The following is a 17086-nucleotide window of genomic DNA, read 5'->3' as shown; positions in this document are numbered from 1 at the left end:
TCAATGCAGAAGACAATGGCTATCTAACTGAACCAGTGGTTGCACTTCGTATGAGGCAGCTTGACAGTGCACTCTTGTATGTGTCTTCCCTGACATAGGCCCCTCACTAAGTTCAATGGGACTTATTTCAGGATGAGTGAATATAGGATTGTAGCCTAACTGACTTTTCCTGGGGTGGGGCCCACTTACAATTTTATGGGATATTTTTGGGCACTCAAAAGCCTAATCTGCTTTACAGAGTTATTGTGAGTATTAAGTAACAATTATATTGCATGTGAAAAATTATATATTGGTAAATAAAATTGATTTAATCTTTGCTTTTATAGGTTTTACCTCAATTTTGTTACTGAAGAAGTAGAGAATCCAGAAAGGTATGTTCTTCCCCTCACTTCCTTTTCTTAAAAAAACCTGATCTTAAAAGTCCCACTGCTCTAGAAAATAAATGAATAAACCTATGCTCTTTCAGATAATCCTGCATGCCAGTCAGGTTGCTTTCTCCTTGCAATGATGATATCAGTTTGAATATGCTTTTGTTTGAAATTTTGCTAATTATTAATTCGACCTGACCTGCGTAGGTGTGTATCTTTTCTTGTATACTGAAGACAAAAAGAAAGTAGTTCTCCCCATTTACAGCATGTCAGCAATTTTCTATGGGAAACATTCAATAGATGCCTCTGACATGTCACTGGGAAAGGATAAGACTTTGAATGCAGATTTCACAGCATATTTAAATGTTGATTTGCTGTGTATAAGGTTGCTCAGTCATAATGTGATCTCAGCACACTAAGGCCCAATTTAAATTTGTCACGTGGAATACATCCATGGAAGTGTTCCATGTAACTGCTGTTTGTGGATGGAGGTTATACTGAATGGATGTATAGTTGCCTTTGACTGGACTTAACTATCTAGCGGCCTTTTACCTTTACTAAATGGATTTGTGTGAATGTTATGTGAATGTGACCCTGGCCCCAGAAGGTTACACTTGAGGAAATGTGGGTCTCAGGGTAATAAAAGTTCTCCAACTCTGATGTGTAGGGTTGCATATTTCCCCCCTACATGGCCTTGTTATGTTTCTGCATATACAGTTATCTGCTGTCCTGATATGCTAGCAGCCCTTTGATGCAAGGGTGATGCTGTGGCCCTTCATTCTGTGTAGGTGGGCTATATCATTGTGCTGTCAGTGTGCTCAACCCGCATTAGGTGCATTGCTATGTGAGCCCCATGCTATCACATTTATCTGGCTATTTCAGCCAAAATGGATAATACCTAGAAAAAATGTAGACTAGCTAGAATTTGACAGAGTGTTGCTGCACATATGCATTGTTGCTTCTCTCTTGTTAGAAAGCCATTGAGGTACTGTAAAATATTCAGATGAATGCTATTAATGGAAAATAAAGTGGAAGACAATGTGTTTAATTCTGCATTCGGGGAAGTATTCTCCATATGAAGTTAGAATGTTGAATTTTTTTCCAGGATTATTGAAGTAAGTAAAGGTAAAGGTACCCCTGCCCATACGGGCCAGTCTTGACAGACTCTAGGGTTGTGCGCCCATCTCACTCAAAGAGGCCGGGGGCCAGCGCTGTCCGAAGACACTTCCGGGTCACGTGGCCAGCATGACATCGCTGCTCTGGCGAGCCAGAGCCGCACACGGAAACGCCGTTTACCTTCCCGCTAGTAAGCGGTCCCTATTTATCTACTTGCACCCAAGAGTGCTTTCGAACTGCTAGGTTGGCAGGCGCTGGGACCGAACAGCGGGAGCGCACCCCGCCACGGGGATTCGAACCGCCGACCTTTCGATCGGCAAGCCCTAGGTGCTGAGGCTTTAACCCACAGCGCCACCCGCGTCCCATTATTGAAGTAACCATAAGCAAACTCCCTCCAGTTACTGCTTGTGATACAAACAGAAGCCTTTGTAGTAAATCAGAAGTGTTGGCTTCGTTAGAGTCCTGACACAGAACCAGTTAAATCAAGCAGTGGTTAGTACTTTAAATTTAGTTTCTATATGCACTAATGGGAAGATGCAGCATAAGATTCTATCAGCACATCTGCATCCCAAATAGTTGAGACATTTTTCCAGCAACACAGAGGAATGAAGTGCTTCTCTGACTCAAGTGGAGGAAAGGCGCTTGATGATTCAACAGCTCAGCACCAACACCCAATAAAAATCAGAGCTAGTCTTTTTATTGGCTTCATTCATCTTTGGATGAGGCCTCTAATGCTGAACAACTGGAGATGCAGAGCTTAATTATTTGAACAGGCAGGTTTTGAGGCTCATAGCCACAGGCAGTTTTGTATCACTATCTTGTTTGCTTTGCCGTAGGTGTTTTATTTAAATCTCCCACAGAAGTTCACACTGTACACAGGACTTCTCTGTAGAACATCATTGTGGAACTGTTGCTATTGCCATAAAAAAGGATTATAATTCTTCCAGATGTGTAATTTGTAATATTTTGTGAAGAGCTGTAGATGCAAATTACTGCCTGGAACAAGGAAGTGTATAATGAATCCTTCTGTCTCGTGCCGTGCCAAAGTAAATGTTTGCCTCAAAATCAGTCACAGTTGTATGTTTCCAGGTGCACTTCACCATGTAGAATAACTGGCAGCTGGTATTCCTATAATCAGTTCATGCTCAAACAGTGATAATTAACCTTCTGCAACATTTAGGGTGACAGAGTGCCTGAAAAGAACTATGTGGCAAACACAGATATTTGCACCTCAAAATAGTAAATCTCCATGGCATGGGGAGATGTTGAATCAGTAATTTGGTACAGGGATATGTGGAATCATTTGCAGAATTATATCTGCGACTGCTTTAGCCTGCCATATTCAATTTTTCCTTGCTTACTTCACTTGAAACAATCCCGTACAAACAGGTTGTGTTTTCTGTTTTTCCAATGGAGAGATGAGGGTGGCAGATACTGAGTTGCAAAGGTCTATCTTTTGAATCCATGACTGGGCAGCTGTTCGCATCCATAACCAATGTTGCATTTATCAGAATACTAGTGTTTTGAGAAACCTTCACCTTGTCAAGGCTGTCCTAATTGACAATGGCATTATATTGTATTCCCCTCCCTCATGTATGTTTTAGACCTTCATCCTACGTATGCTGCAACAAGCATATTGGAAGGACCAGTTCCTTTGAGTTTGTTATATGGAGTATTGGGATGTGGAAACCATCGCGAGATTTCTCTATTGCACTATATACCAATTTTGTTGCTTATTAAGGGAAATTTCTAGGAACTGATCTCAACGTTGTAGCTTAGAAGTCACTGTTCATAACTGGAAACATTGGTGCAAATATATTTCCTGGGACATTAATGGGAAAAAGTATAGCATAACTCATCACATTTGACTTTGTCTTGACCTTTGTAGTAGATTGTTGTGTCATTTTGTCTTTTACAGTCCACTCTCCAAAGTAAGCATGGGATAAACTGGAATGTAAACTTTTAGGCATTCGTTTCTTCAAAACATTTTGCTGCACAAGAGTAGAAAACATTGGCTAGTTTGGATTCCACAAATTAAATCCAGGTGTATTTGAGGTTTAATACATTACTACACTTGATTTAGGATATTTGTGAAAGCTGCATAAGGAATATACCACTTGGGTGTATTGGTGTTTGTTATTTCCTGGTTTCTCATGTGACTTGGGCTAATCCATGACCCCTAAAAAGGATAATTACACAGGATAGGAACATGGGATGCTGCATACAGAACATACAGAGTGAGACTATCGGTTCATCTAGTTCAGTACTGTCAACACTGACTGACAGTGCGGCTCTGCTGGATTTTTAAATAGGAGTTGTTCTCAGCCTACCTGGAGATGCCTGAACCTGGGACCTTTTTCATGCAAAGCATGTGCTCTGACACTGAGTTACAGCCTTTCAATTATAAATTAATGAAGAATACAATAATGAAATAATTTAATGAAGTGAATGAAGAACAATGATCCAGTAATGAATGGTGCAAGCTGTTGATTCACATAATGAAGTACATGAACTACCTGCTTAAAAACATCTATTTGTACACATTTTAAAATTAAAACAATAGGTAACATTAAGGGGAGACATGAAACCTTAAAAATGAAATTTCAGGAAAGTGCTGCAATTATTTAGCATTAAGGTGAAAATTCCAGTGTTGTCACTATAAAAGAGTAAGGGCCTAAACATAAATAAAATGGAGAGACCCAAGGGCAAAAATTCTTCAATATCTATCAAAGCTAAAGCTGGAAACAGTTTCTCAAAAATTCCTTTGTCATAAATCCTTACTAGAATTTGTGGCAAAATGTACATAGAGCAATTCCTTGTTTAAACATGAAAGTTTGCAAATGTTCTGTTTCCATTTGTTAAATAAGTTTGAGGCCATCCAGGTAATCAATCATTGTTTAAAAAGTTACACTGTGCAAAGAATGTATTATTGAGATGTATAGTGTTTGTAAGCCTACTCTCAGATTGATAAATCATGTCTAGTGCCTGTTGGAATACAGAGAATGAATTGCTTTGCTATGACCTTGGGGTGTGAGATTAGTCAGTTTGTCTATTAGGCTTTTCCAGTGTTCTTCTCACTTCATTTATTCCTTCTGTCCTTTGGAGCCAAGATGCAGCAGACTTGGAGCAAGTTGCCAGGGCTTGATATAATCACTCATTTTGGGAAAGCAGAGTATCAGAATGGCCTGAATGATCTTTGTGGGTTTTTAATATCAGATTTAAATAATCTGAGTGTCATATTTAATTAATGCACTGTCTGCTTCCTATTTATATTAATTAATGGCTGAAAGTCAACACATCTTGAGTCAATGAGAAATGAAAAGACGAAGCATAATACTGAAGATATTTCCAGACTTGAGGAAGGTGATGTCGACATAGATAAATGAGAGGTGAGCAGCTTCCCAAATGTCACAGTGCTTCCAACATGTTGGTGAATTCCAGCCCTTTAAATTTTTTGGCATGCTGCAATCTGATGTACTATCAGTCTTAGTTAAACCAATAACTCACACGATACTTTAAATATCAAGCCTGATAGGTCTAACTTTACTCACATGCCCTGAGCTCTTTTGAAAGGTGGACAGTGACAGAATGGGAACTGTTGGATGCTCAATGTTTTAGAAACATCATTTACTTTGTAGCCTAACTGGTAACAGTTCACTTTGGAGAGTGTATTCATATTTTGAGATTTGAAGTCTTGAAGCTTGATTGTGCCTTCTTTTGAATATAGGGCTGATAGCATACCACACAAGTGTCCCAGAAAAAAAAGGGCTGTCCCATCCCGTTTTCTCTCACAAGAGCACAGCAGCCATTTTGGGTGCTATGATCTCACATGATTTCATACTGAGATCCTTTGTTATCACTTCACTGAGTGAAGGGTGGGGGGCAGAGCATCCCAGGGTATTTCGACTTGCCAAAATCTAGAGCCCTTGAATCTACTGCACTCTGCCATAGTGCCTAATTTCTAGACACACATGCACACTCAGCCATGGGACATTCCCAAGTACCAAGGGGTAGAATGGGGTTGGCAGAAGACAGCAGGGTGGCCATGCACTGTGGAGGACAGCACTCTCTATTTTGAGGGCTGTCCAGTCCAAGTCTAGTTTAAAGATGAAGAACCATAACAACAGGAGCCCAGGAGCCCATCAACAGTTAGCAGCTTGTGGCCTGCAGTTCAGGTACACAAATCACCCAGTGTGATCTGTCACACTGTGGTGAGGTGTATTGTATTTCCCTTAAAATTTGTTTCTATATTTATAGATGACAATATGGGAAATCTGTGCAAATTCTTATCCTCTTTTTGGGTGATGCATGACTGGCTGGTCTAGAAGAGAGAAGCAATATGCTTCCTTTGTGCACTCCTTTAGTTAACATGTTGTCTTTCCTCCCATTTAAAGTACATGGGTTCCCCCAAATAATCCTGGAAATTGTGGTTTGTTAAGGATGCAAATTGCTACTCTGTGAGGGAGCAAACTACAACTTGCAGAATTCTTTGTGGGGAAGGCCATGACTGTTAAAGTGGGGTGGTATAAACATGCTTTAAAAGTAATGTGGACGTGAGCTTCTTCTGCAGGTCACTTCTTCAGAAGATAGGACACATTGCTAGCCCCCCTCCTGTAGGAATGCATATTTGGGGGCACACTTGTATAAATGATAACCTTGAAATGCAGAATGGATCTTCTGGTTTGGATCCAGCTTAGAGCTGTTTATCTACTGTTGGTAGCTTGGGGATATTTATAGATACTGTGAACATTAGGGAGACCATAATTAATGGCATGCAGGTCAAACTTTAAGTGAGTTTTCCTTGTCTTCAAGTTTACACCTCTCTGCAATTTCCTGAGACTGCTTTTGAGGAATTTGTTAGGTAGTTTCACTACATCTTCAGGCATTGGTCTGTGTGTATCCTCACTTAGTTATAGCTGATGAGTCAAAGTGAGATGGCAACTCACCTATAGTGGGAAGTAGTGCTGGCAGCAAAACCACATAACTTTAAAAACTAAACATTCCCCTCGCCACTGGCAAGATCACAGGAAGGCACAAGAAGAAAGCAAATGCATTACATACAAGTGCCTGCGGCGCAAATCAGCCTAGATGGCTTAAACAAGTGATGCAAGTCACATGCTAAAGAGTCCAGATGAGACAAGATAAAACAAAACATTACTTCTGGAAAGTCTCAATCACCAACTTGAGGAAAATTCCTTATCAGCGTCAGATAACGTTGATTGCTCAGACTTTGCACATGAGTAAAACTCATTCATTGAATCTTTCAATGAGTGCATTTCCATACTACCCTTTCACTTTCTTTGTTTTTCACTGAATGCACAAACCAAGAAATGACATAATGATCTAGTCTAGGAGTGTGGAATCCCAGATGTTGCTGGACTGCAAGTCCCAGAATCCTTGACCTTTAGTCATGTTGGCTGGGGCTTGTGGGCATTGGAAGTTCACCAGCAGCTGGAGGGCACCAGCATCCCCCTTTCAGATTTTTGTCAAAGTTAAGTACCTCTCTATAGAGTCAAACTCTATCAGAGCTCCATTGAACCAGAGGGTACTTAATTCTTAGTAGACATGTATAGGATTACACTGTGAGCCCTGATTATTTGAATAGGGAGTTAAGCAGGTATAGATGAAACCATATATTCAAACATTTGGCATATCATTTTTCAAAAAGGAAATATTGCTCTTATCTATTGAGCATATGAAGGAAACTTTAGCTGGATTTAACATGAATTAGAAGCTGTTCCTTAATAAGCACAATTATTTTTTCTTTTCAAATCACATATGTAAATGTTAGACGAAAGGAACAAGCTATATTTTTCTCTTAGTGTCTTTAATGTAAGGGGCATTTCCATGCACAATGTGTTAAATATTCATGCTGCCCATGAGCTATCATCAGAATATGTTTTTGTCTTTTTTAACTTCTTATTGAGACTAAAGTGCTCTGTTTTAAGGAATTGTTTGAGTACCCTGTGCTTAATTTTGTGTGTGTGTGTGTGTTGTTCTGCTTCACATATGCATAAAAAATACATTTGGCTCAAAGTCAATTTGTTCATTCCTCTAAGGCCACTATGCCAAGTAAATGGTGTAAAAATGGTAGGATTATATTGTAATATTTTATCTTGAGGTAATCAAAAGTGACATACATTAATCCCTCAAATGCTATTCTATAGCTCATTTGCTCATGTAAATTTAAAAGGTGTCCAGGTACCTTAAAATAAAATTGAAGGGCAAGGCTGACAGCATTTCCTTTCACTTTTATTCAATATGGTTTATGGTCTAGAAATACTTTTAGACTTTTATATCCGGGTCAATGTAACTAGCTGGGTTGGTTTTTTTTTTAAAGTAACTCTTTCACGCATAAATCTTAACTAGATGTTGACTATTACCTGTGCAGAGCACATAGAACTATCCCAAATCCTTAGGTCAGAGGTCCAGACTGTACAAAAAATAGCCTGATTCCCACTAAGCTATGGCTTGATTAACAAACCACAAGTTGTCCTAATATATGGTTATGTTTTCCAGCTGCTCTTGCTTTGTGCCATTGTAATTTGGTGAACATATGGGGTGGGGTTTGACTGGGTTCACATGTTAACAACCAAGCCAAAGATAAAATAAAATAAGGTTTGTAACCAAAGGTTTGTATTCAAACAACAAACACTGAGCCGTATCCAGTGTGTTCTGTCCATTAGTGCAAGACACCTTGTGCTAGCAGATGGTGCAGTTTAAAAGCTATGCATCAAAGGAATCCAGTGCAACAGCTGTGCTAGTGGAAGCTTGTTGTACAACAACAGATTATGAAATCTGCTGTGCCCCCATCTTTGGCCATGTGCTTGTGTATACTCTTACGCTGCACAATCTGGTGCACTGGTACTTTTGTTTCCCTTGCACAGCAATGTTCCACCACTGCAACAAGTATACTGCTAAGTTACTTTAACTTAGCACTACACTGGATAGAACTCCCTGGTTTCCAGATTGGGATTTGTTAGCAGTAAGCATGCCTCATAGCTAAACCTCTGGGCTGAGTTCACTCATAACGCCAAGCCATGACTTAATAAACCATAGATTAGTGTTATGTGCAAACCAGACCACCCTTTCTTTTGCACTGTACTGGAAAGTGCAATATTGTTGTATGTGTGTAGATTTTATTGCATTTATTTTTAAAACATTTCTATAGTACCCTTTTGCTCCAAAAAGAGCCCCACCAAACAACTTAGAACAATAAAACATCGAAAAAATACTGAAGAACATTGAAACCAATATAAAACAGTTAACAAGGCCATAAAAGACTGATACCACTATACCACTAGGCAGAGTGAGCCAGTTGCCTCAGGTGTCAAATTCTGGGGAGTAATGGCAGTGAGATGTTGAACAAGAGAGCTGTGTGTCACTTATAGACTGCCATGTGCCTCCAAAGCTAGACTGCTATCCTCAGGTGTAGTGGAGGAAGCTGTCCTGTAAGTAAAATTTAATTGCTAGAAATCTGGGTGAAAAATAGATCTCTTTTATCATGGACCATCCAATAACAAATGGAAGCTGGAATACACACACAACCCTAGCCTGTAGTCATGTGGAATCCTGTAGGGACAAAATATTCATCCATTTTGCCTCTGTTGCAGTCATGATGCATGAAATCTTAGCTTTTCTTCTCCCTGTCCATCTATATGGAGTGTGGGGTCCATTGCATGTTCAGGATATGCTGTGGTAGTCTTCCAGACTGGGTTGGGATGAGCATTCTGTTTAAACTGAGGATCTTACCTGCATCAGACCAAGCATGATGACTAATCCAACTCTGGTAAAATGAAATGCATAGGACTGGATATGCATTGGTTATTAAGCTAGTAGCACTTAATTTCCACTGATTGAAATTGATGGGACTTAAGTCAGTATAACTAAATTTTCACATTCATTTTAATGTGTCATAAATATGATTAACTTAGCCTGGATTCAATGCACACACATACGTCCTCCTGAAGTATTGGGAAAAGGGAAATTCAAACTTATAATGCAGTGAATATGAGCTTTACCCCTGCCACTGTTCTCGTTGGCTTCACCTTCTGAAATGGGAAACCTTCTATATCCATGGAGGCTCCTTGTGCATTTTTGAACCCTGCATAATTGGGGCTCATGTGCCTGCCCCTGCTGACCCTCTCCTGTGTTTATATTGCCCTCTTCCTAATGCCTAAACAGGACTATAGTTTTAATACAATTCTGCTTTTTATTAGATATTAATATTCTTTAAGCCATAAGAAATTGAGGCTTTGACTGAAGTTTCAGAAGCAGCCAGCTCTTCATGCACTTGTAATATATTAACTCAGAAAGAGAACCTGCCCATTATGATAAACAAAGCAGATTAACTTGGCAAGTACATTTTCTGCCTATATAACCTGGTCATTATTAATCACAGTACAGTCACGTATAGTTGTGCAAATAGAAATTCAGCAAATGTGTGTCTTATAAAACTCATTTCCTGAAATAAAAACAAAAACATTTCTTTCCTAAAGGAGCATGGTGAATGTTGTTGCCCAGCAAATCTGGCTGGTGGCCCAACACTAGCAATATTAATGATCTGTTTGCATTTCCATTACAGTCCTTTATCTTTAGAATTTTATAATCTACCAATAAACTCTTTTTGCAAGTTGGCATTTGAGCTTTAACTGGCCTTTGAAAAGGCCACAGGAGATGAGATAATTTGTTTGAAAAGTGACTATAGTAATGTTAATTTAAAATACTTTTCAGAATTTCACATTCTTTAATGCAATTTAATGTACACATCTAGAGTAGGCCAACTGATCCAAAAATACAGGCAACTTTTGGACTAAACACTCCATAAAGATTTTTAGATGGTTGAACAGAAGTGCAGTGTCTTTTATTTTTAACCCATTATTTCTGCCTGCATGATTATATACCATTCCCATTGTCAATACTATCCATAGATTCTATGCATGTTCTCATGCTGGCACCCACAGAACTTATCTGAAGGATTGTTGTTTTGGTGGGGCTGCATGAAACAAATAGGGACTAGCAATGTGATGGGACTGTTGAGTTGAATTTAACTTACAAAACAGTTTCATTTACAGCACAATCCTAGACATGTTTACTCAGAAGTAAATTTAGTGGGGCTTACCCCTACCAGTGTAAGATCACAGCCTTAGCACGACATGAGCTGTGGAGGACTGGTATAGTATTTAATATTTGTGTACTTACGTTCATTTCAATTTACAATATGGAGAAACTATGAGGAAGATGTTTCATTTTGCTGTGTAACCCTGTTGCTTTAACCAAAATGTACAGAAAGAAGATCATTGTACTATTGATTTTTTTTTAAATCAAGAACTTGTTTGTTTGTTTTAATCCTTGGGTCCTACTTGGGCAACAGCAGTAGAAGGAGCCAGTGGTAGTTAATGCTACATAAAGCACAGATGGAAGTGGCAACAACTTCCTGCCAATGGCAGTAACAGTAATTACAGCAGATTGCGTAAACCAGATGGGCAAGCTAGATGGGGGCAATTAGCATTACAAAACAAGGAAACGAAAATTAGGGTGGGGGGTGTAGTAGTGTGTATGTGTGCATAGTGGGAGGGGGTGTCAAATGTTTTTGCTTTGCCTGCTTGACCAGAATGTGTATCTTTAGGGTACATCTGTTTGGCAGTTCCGAAGGGGGATTAGATATGGATCCAAAGCACAGTTGATCCTTGCAGTCTGCATGAACTAGTGACCTTGTCTCCTGCTGGTTTTGCCCTGGGTCTTGGCAATACGTTTGTGAAGGGCGCTATAGCAATTGTTTATAAGAGCCCTGTACAACTTGTGCCACACTGAGTTGAGCATGGCCCCCTCACCGTACAGGGTAGTTCAGAAAAGCTTGAGAAACCATCAGTTGTTGCTACCTGACTGCAAAAGAAGGCGTTTTGTGGGCACCTGGGTGGTTGATGCAACATGGGCTGGCAGGCTGTTTCAAATTGGGTCACAATTTGAGAATATTTGGGATAGAGAGAGGTTTCCCCCCTCACTTTCTGTTGTTTTCCTGTTCTCTTGTCCTGATTTCAGCTTTCCATTTCTGGATTTTGTTGTCTGTGAAGAGAGTCATTTGCTGTAATATCATATCATGGGAAATGGAGATTATCTCTAGCCGCAGCTTTAAGGCTTTAGTAATCTCAGTCACTGGAGGGTACTTTCTGAAAAACCTATCTGATTTTTTTTTGAATTGCTTTTCTGAGAAAAGAGCCCAAAGCACTTTAAGATCAGATGACTTTCTAACCTCCTGTTTCCAGCTTCAACAGCAATTGTCTCTGTATTTTAATGCAAAAATTACAGGTGTGCAGGTTCTCTTTAGCAGATAGTTTGCCTTTGTACACTTTATCTGTGACAAAGGGTGTGTTGATATGCCTGCCAAGGGTCCAGATGTCACCATGCCAATCTTCGGTCTGTGATCAGTGAAAATTCTGGACTGCATGAATATTCATTTCAGTCAAGATCTATTTGTTTTGGTCATAACAAGTACCTACAAGATTAAAATGTTTTGGGAAAAGGCTAATAGTATACAGTAGGGCTGCAAGATCATGTTACACAAGATCATGTTACACAGCATCCAAGTAACAGTCAAACACATGGACATCCGCAAAGTTTTACATTGAAAAAATGGCTCCTCTCTGGATGGGCAACAGCGGCGGAGGAAGCCGCTCGGGCACCTGCCTGCTCTGGAGTCTGCCTGCCTCCTCCTACTCAGCCACCCTACAGCTGGGGAGGAGGCAGTGGGCGGGCTGTAGCTTGGCCGCGCTGCAGGCCCCGCGGTGAGTGCCGCCTGGCATTTTGTCACCACCACCTCAGTGGGTACACCCGGGGTGGCCAGCACCTACTGCACCCCCCTTCCTCTGCCCCTGATGGACAAGTTATTGTTTGTAAGCAAACACCCCTCCTCACGCCTTTTGGTGAGTCTGACCAATACTTGTGACTTTCAGCGACTCAGGAAAGAATTGTATCCTCACATTCAAGGCCAATGTCAGCAGGCAACGTCATGAGATCCCAGAACGCTGACAGGACCACTCACTGAAGCCAGTGGCTCTTTGTATTCACTTATTGGTCCAGATTCTGAATTCCTGTTTTGCAGCAGCGGTGGATTTGACCTGTCCCAATACATATCAATTCCTCAAGTTGTGATTGGCTGCACCTCCCTGGTGCTTTAGAGCTAGTCTTGCTTCTGCTTAAATGTGTGAAATGTCTTGAATGCTCTCCAGTTTCTTGAGCATTTGAGTCCCCTGCAAAAGAGGTTTTCTGTGTTTCTGACCCACCTGGAGAATATCAGCAGGTGTGGAGTTACTGTATTGTTGCCCCAAGAATTTCAGTGGGTGTGGAGTTGATATTGCCCTGCTGTTGTGAAATGCCCAAGAGAGCAGTGTGTGCTTTAATTTCATTAAACATTGATCCAGTGCTCAGCAGTCACCCTGGTGGCCCATGCTACCTGATTGAAAAAGACCAATGAGAAAAGTTAGCTCTCCACTTCAAGGGCTTAAGTGAAGAAGAGGAAACCACAGAGGTTCTCTTATCAAGTGCCTGGGATATGTACACTTGCTGGTTTTCTTTCTTTGAAGCCATTCTTTCAAAAAGCATCATTACTAATTTTAAAAACTAACAATGAATAGCTTATTTTCCCTTTGATAATCTTCAAATTCAACACAGGACTCCTAAAAATAGAGCTTTGTTCAACATTTAGCTAACAGAACGTTTTCATAGCCAAATTTTCTGATTTTTTGTCAAATCCTGTTCTGCAGTATTGCTGCTCAAAAATATCGTGGAGAACTTGTTGCAATCAATGGATTAACATTGCATATTACCCAAGGTCAGGGATTTGTTTTACCTCCTTTCCATTGTTATGAGGTGGCCAGCAACCTGGGGCCAGGAACCTGCGGCTTTACAGATGTAGCCAAACTACAATTGCCACCATCTTTGACTGTTGGCCATATTGGCTAAGGCTGCTGAAGTCCAGTAGCATCCCCTAAGCTAACTGGTTGCTTCCTTGACTCCCAGTGCGTGATTACTGCACAAAGAACCAGTCAAATGCACAAGCTAACAGTCAAATGCAACACAACCTCTTGTGTTTCATATCCCTCATTTTCCCTAGCAGAAATGCCTGATGACTTGCTGCTATAAATTTTGCACTGAAAGGGGGGGAGGGTAGTATGGATTTTTAGAATACCCATTTTAAAAAGGGAACTTGTTGCTTGTTGAGTTTCATATAGCAGCACTGAACTATTGCAAGACAGGTGGCTTCATATTTTATCTCTTGAGAGCCCATGGCCATGCTGATCTCTCTCACAGAAACAGCGAAGGCTAAATTCCTCTGTCAGCTATACTGAGCTGATTGCAGACAAATTGCTCTTACCTTGGCTGTTATGAAACTCTCCTGGAAGAATTTTTTTTTTTTAATCCTAGTAATTCTGAGAACTCAGCTGTGCAATCATTTGTGAATCTCTAGTTGGGAATTGATCTAGACTTAGAACACTGAATTCTCTGATAGAAAGATGAAGGAACTTCAGAAATTCTGGAATAAATTGTTAAATTGAATTAAGAGCACTTTTAGATGAAAGCTTATGATCATGTTAGGTCTTTTGGGACAGTTATGTTGGGTAGGAATATGAATTAAGAATTCCGGGGGTGGGGTGGGTTTGGGAAGGACTGATCACTGAAGAATCCTACTTTGGAATGAAGGAGTCATAGATATAAAGGCTTTTCTGGGAGAATAATAAAAATAATTTATTATTATGTTGCTTTCTGCAGAGATTAGGCAGAGATTATGTATCCTTTCAGATACATGGAATAAATACTATTGAAATTTTGTATCCTTTTAAAAAATTGCTTTTAAATAGAATTGAATTCAGTGGTAAAACTCTATCCTTTATATTTTATAATCGTGGGCAGTGCTTTTTTTCTGGGGGGACGCAGGTGTACATATACCCCTAAACATTTTGTGAATCTTTGTACTTTTGTCCATTTACTGCATTTATTTTCCCCAATTTCAACTATGAAATGGTGATTTTCTTGAGCCAAAATGAGAGTACCCCTAAACATTTTTTAAAAAATGTTTTTAAAAAAGCACTCATCATGGGCATATTTGATAGCTCTCATGAATGTGTTAATTTGGTAGATCTTGAAACAGCTGTCCCAGTGTAGGCTGCTCAGGGGCAAAGGATGACCTTCCTATTTATTTAAGCACTTATACTTGTGCTTTGAACTTTAAACTACAGATGCATAGAAAATGAACCTTTTGGCAGATGTAGCTTGGCACACAAGTGAGAAAGTCTGCACCTGCTGAATCAAATTGCCCTTTACTGTGCACCTGTTAAAGGTATAGGAGCCCTGTCTTCATGTTCCCTATATTCATGTTACAAATAAAAATTACTGTCTCCCCAATCTCTCCATTGTTGCTCTCCTCTTCTCCATTCTGCTCATAGAATCATAGAGTTGGAATAGACCACAAGGGCCATCGAGTCCAACCCCCTGCCAAGCAGGAAACACTATCAGAGCACTCCTGACATATGGTTGTCAAGCCTCTGCTTAAAGACCTCCAAAGAAGGAGACTCCACCACACTCCTTGGCAGCAAATTCCACTGTAAACTCTGTAAACTCACTGTTACACATCAGTTCTGCAAAGAGAAATGCCTCAGCCCCCTATATTTTCAGTTCACAGACTCTGCCCCCCATCTTCCTCTCCATCTTTCTTCTTAAAACTCTTCCATTGTTCTCTCCACACAGATAAGCTAGATCATCTTTAGCTGCCTTTTCTTCAAAATAAAAAGGATTAGCTTATGCACAATTTTTTAAAAAACATGCTAAATGCAACATGTAGTTTGGCCATGAGCCTGACTGGTTAATAATGGCAAACCTGTGTCTCTGCAGATGCTGCTGTACCTCATCTCCCATTAGCCTTGGCTAGCAAGGCCAGTGATCAGTAGTAGGAGTTGTATTCTAGCAACATGGGGAAGGCCGCGGGTTTTGCATCCTTGTGTTATATTCCATTAATTCTTGAATGATACTATTTCAGTGCATGCTGGACTATTATGCTGCAATCCTATGTACACTTGACTGTGAGTTTCACTGAAATGAATGAGGCTTCTAATTGAGTAGACATGTATAGGACTGCAATGCACATGGCAGGATACAGCAGGCAATCACCTTGTGATCTTTGTTGGCAGCTCTGTTAGCGATGATGGAGTGTAATGTAGCAAACTGGAAAACGGTGATTCCATTTTGTTTTTGCCTATATGAACTCAAGGAATTGTATTTTGGAGCCATCAAAATCTATTGTCAAAACACAGGGCTGCTTTAAAGAGAGAGAGAACTGTTAGGAACATTTTCCTCACTGTACTACATCTGAACAAAATGTTTTGTATGCGCATTACTAGTTTCAGAAGCTCCATCAGAGTAATTGTCAGGTTGAGCAGCCTAGCCAGCCTCTTCTATTGCAATGAAAAGGTTTGGGGTTTTGTCCTCTACAAACATTTGAAGCAGATTTTCATGATAAACGCAACCCGCAAAGCAGTCTATGTCACAAGCTCATCTGCAGGCAAAAGGCTGCAATAATTACAGTGGCAGGAAATTGAAATCTGACAGGCTAGTTTATTTCTAAATACCATCATCCTCCCTTTGCTATGCTTCCCATCCCTTTCCCCTGGCTGTGATGTTATTGATATGTGGCATACAGTCTCTCTTGGCTCAGCTTCCCAGTGCTGTGAGACCCAATCTGTTCCTTCCCTGGTTCAAAATGCCCTTATTTCTACCTCTAAGGTCCACAAGAGTGAATGCCAGTTCATTGCCTAGCGCTGTTCATATAATGCTGCCGGTAAGTTTGATATTAAACTTCGGTAAGCTTCTCTTTCTCTCTCACCCCCAACACTCTCCCTACTAAAATGATTTTGGCTGGGGGCACTGTAATTCTTGCTCATAAATCAGGTGCTCAGAGATTTAATCATTCTAAATTCACATGAGAATCTAGCGCAATAAAATATTTCTCACTCTTCCCCTCATCCTTTTTTGTAATTGTGCCACCATACTTTTATTTGTTTTTAAGACTTGGGAAATCTGTGCTCGAAGATGTGTCTTGGGGCTGTTCAGTGTAGAAAAGCTTAGAACCACTTGATCCTGTTTGGATTAATGGTCTGAATGTTACGGATTTCTAATGCATCCTTAATAAAATATTTTGGAAAGTTGCCACAATAAATTCCCCTACTCCTTTATATGTAGATTGTCCCCTTTATATATGAATTAATTTCAGCTTTCCATCACAGTGCATACCATAAGCCACTGAAGGCAAAATATCACTGAGTGCACTTAAGTCTGTGCCCATGGGGTATGGATAATTTGAAAGAAATACTTGTGTCCCTAGTCATGGTGTTTCAATGGGAATGCCCTTTGGTATGTTGAAAAGACAAAATATTGCATTCCCATTTCCACCTCTTATTCTTCAATTGCTTTGTCTTATTTATTTACTAATAATATTTGTATACCACTCAATATGCAAAATCCCTAAGAGGGTTACATAAAACACAATAAGGTCATGCTGATGGTTTTTTTTAAAAAGAAATCATTTTTATTGGTTTTACAAATACAAAGTT

The 17086-nt window shown here is 40.0% G+C and overlaps 1 protein-coding gene across 3 annotated transcripts in view; it reads left to right on the top strand.

Annotated features, from left to right (window-relative positions):
• The window catches only part of SLC7A11 (solute carrier family 7 member 11), a 96760-nt gene that overhangs the window by 58401 nt on the left and 21273 nt on the right, over positions 1-17086 (top strand). For all 3 annotated transcript variants that reach the window (XM_083457417.1, XM_083457416.1, XM_083457415.1), the window contains one exon: positions 327-371. In XM_083457417.1, coding sequence (XP_083313543.1) covers positions 327-371 — 45 coding nt within the window. The remainder of the gene's footprint in view (positions 1-326; positions 372-17086) is intronic.

Source organism: Podarcis tiliguerta, assembly GCF_965153285.1.
Source record: "Podarcis tiliguerta genome assembly, chromosome: 9".
NCBI lineage: Eukaryota > Metazoa > Chordata > Lepidosauria > Squamata > Lacertidae > Podarcis > Podarcis tiliguerta.
Note: the sequence above shows the minus strand (reverse complement) of the source record. Positions and strands in the feature narration are given on the sequence as shown.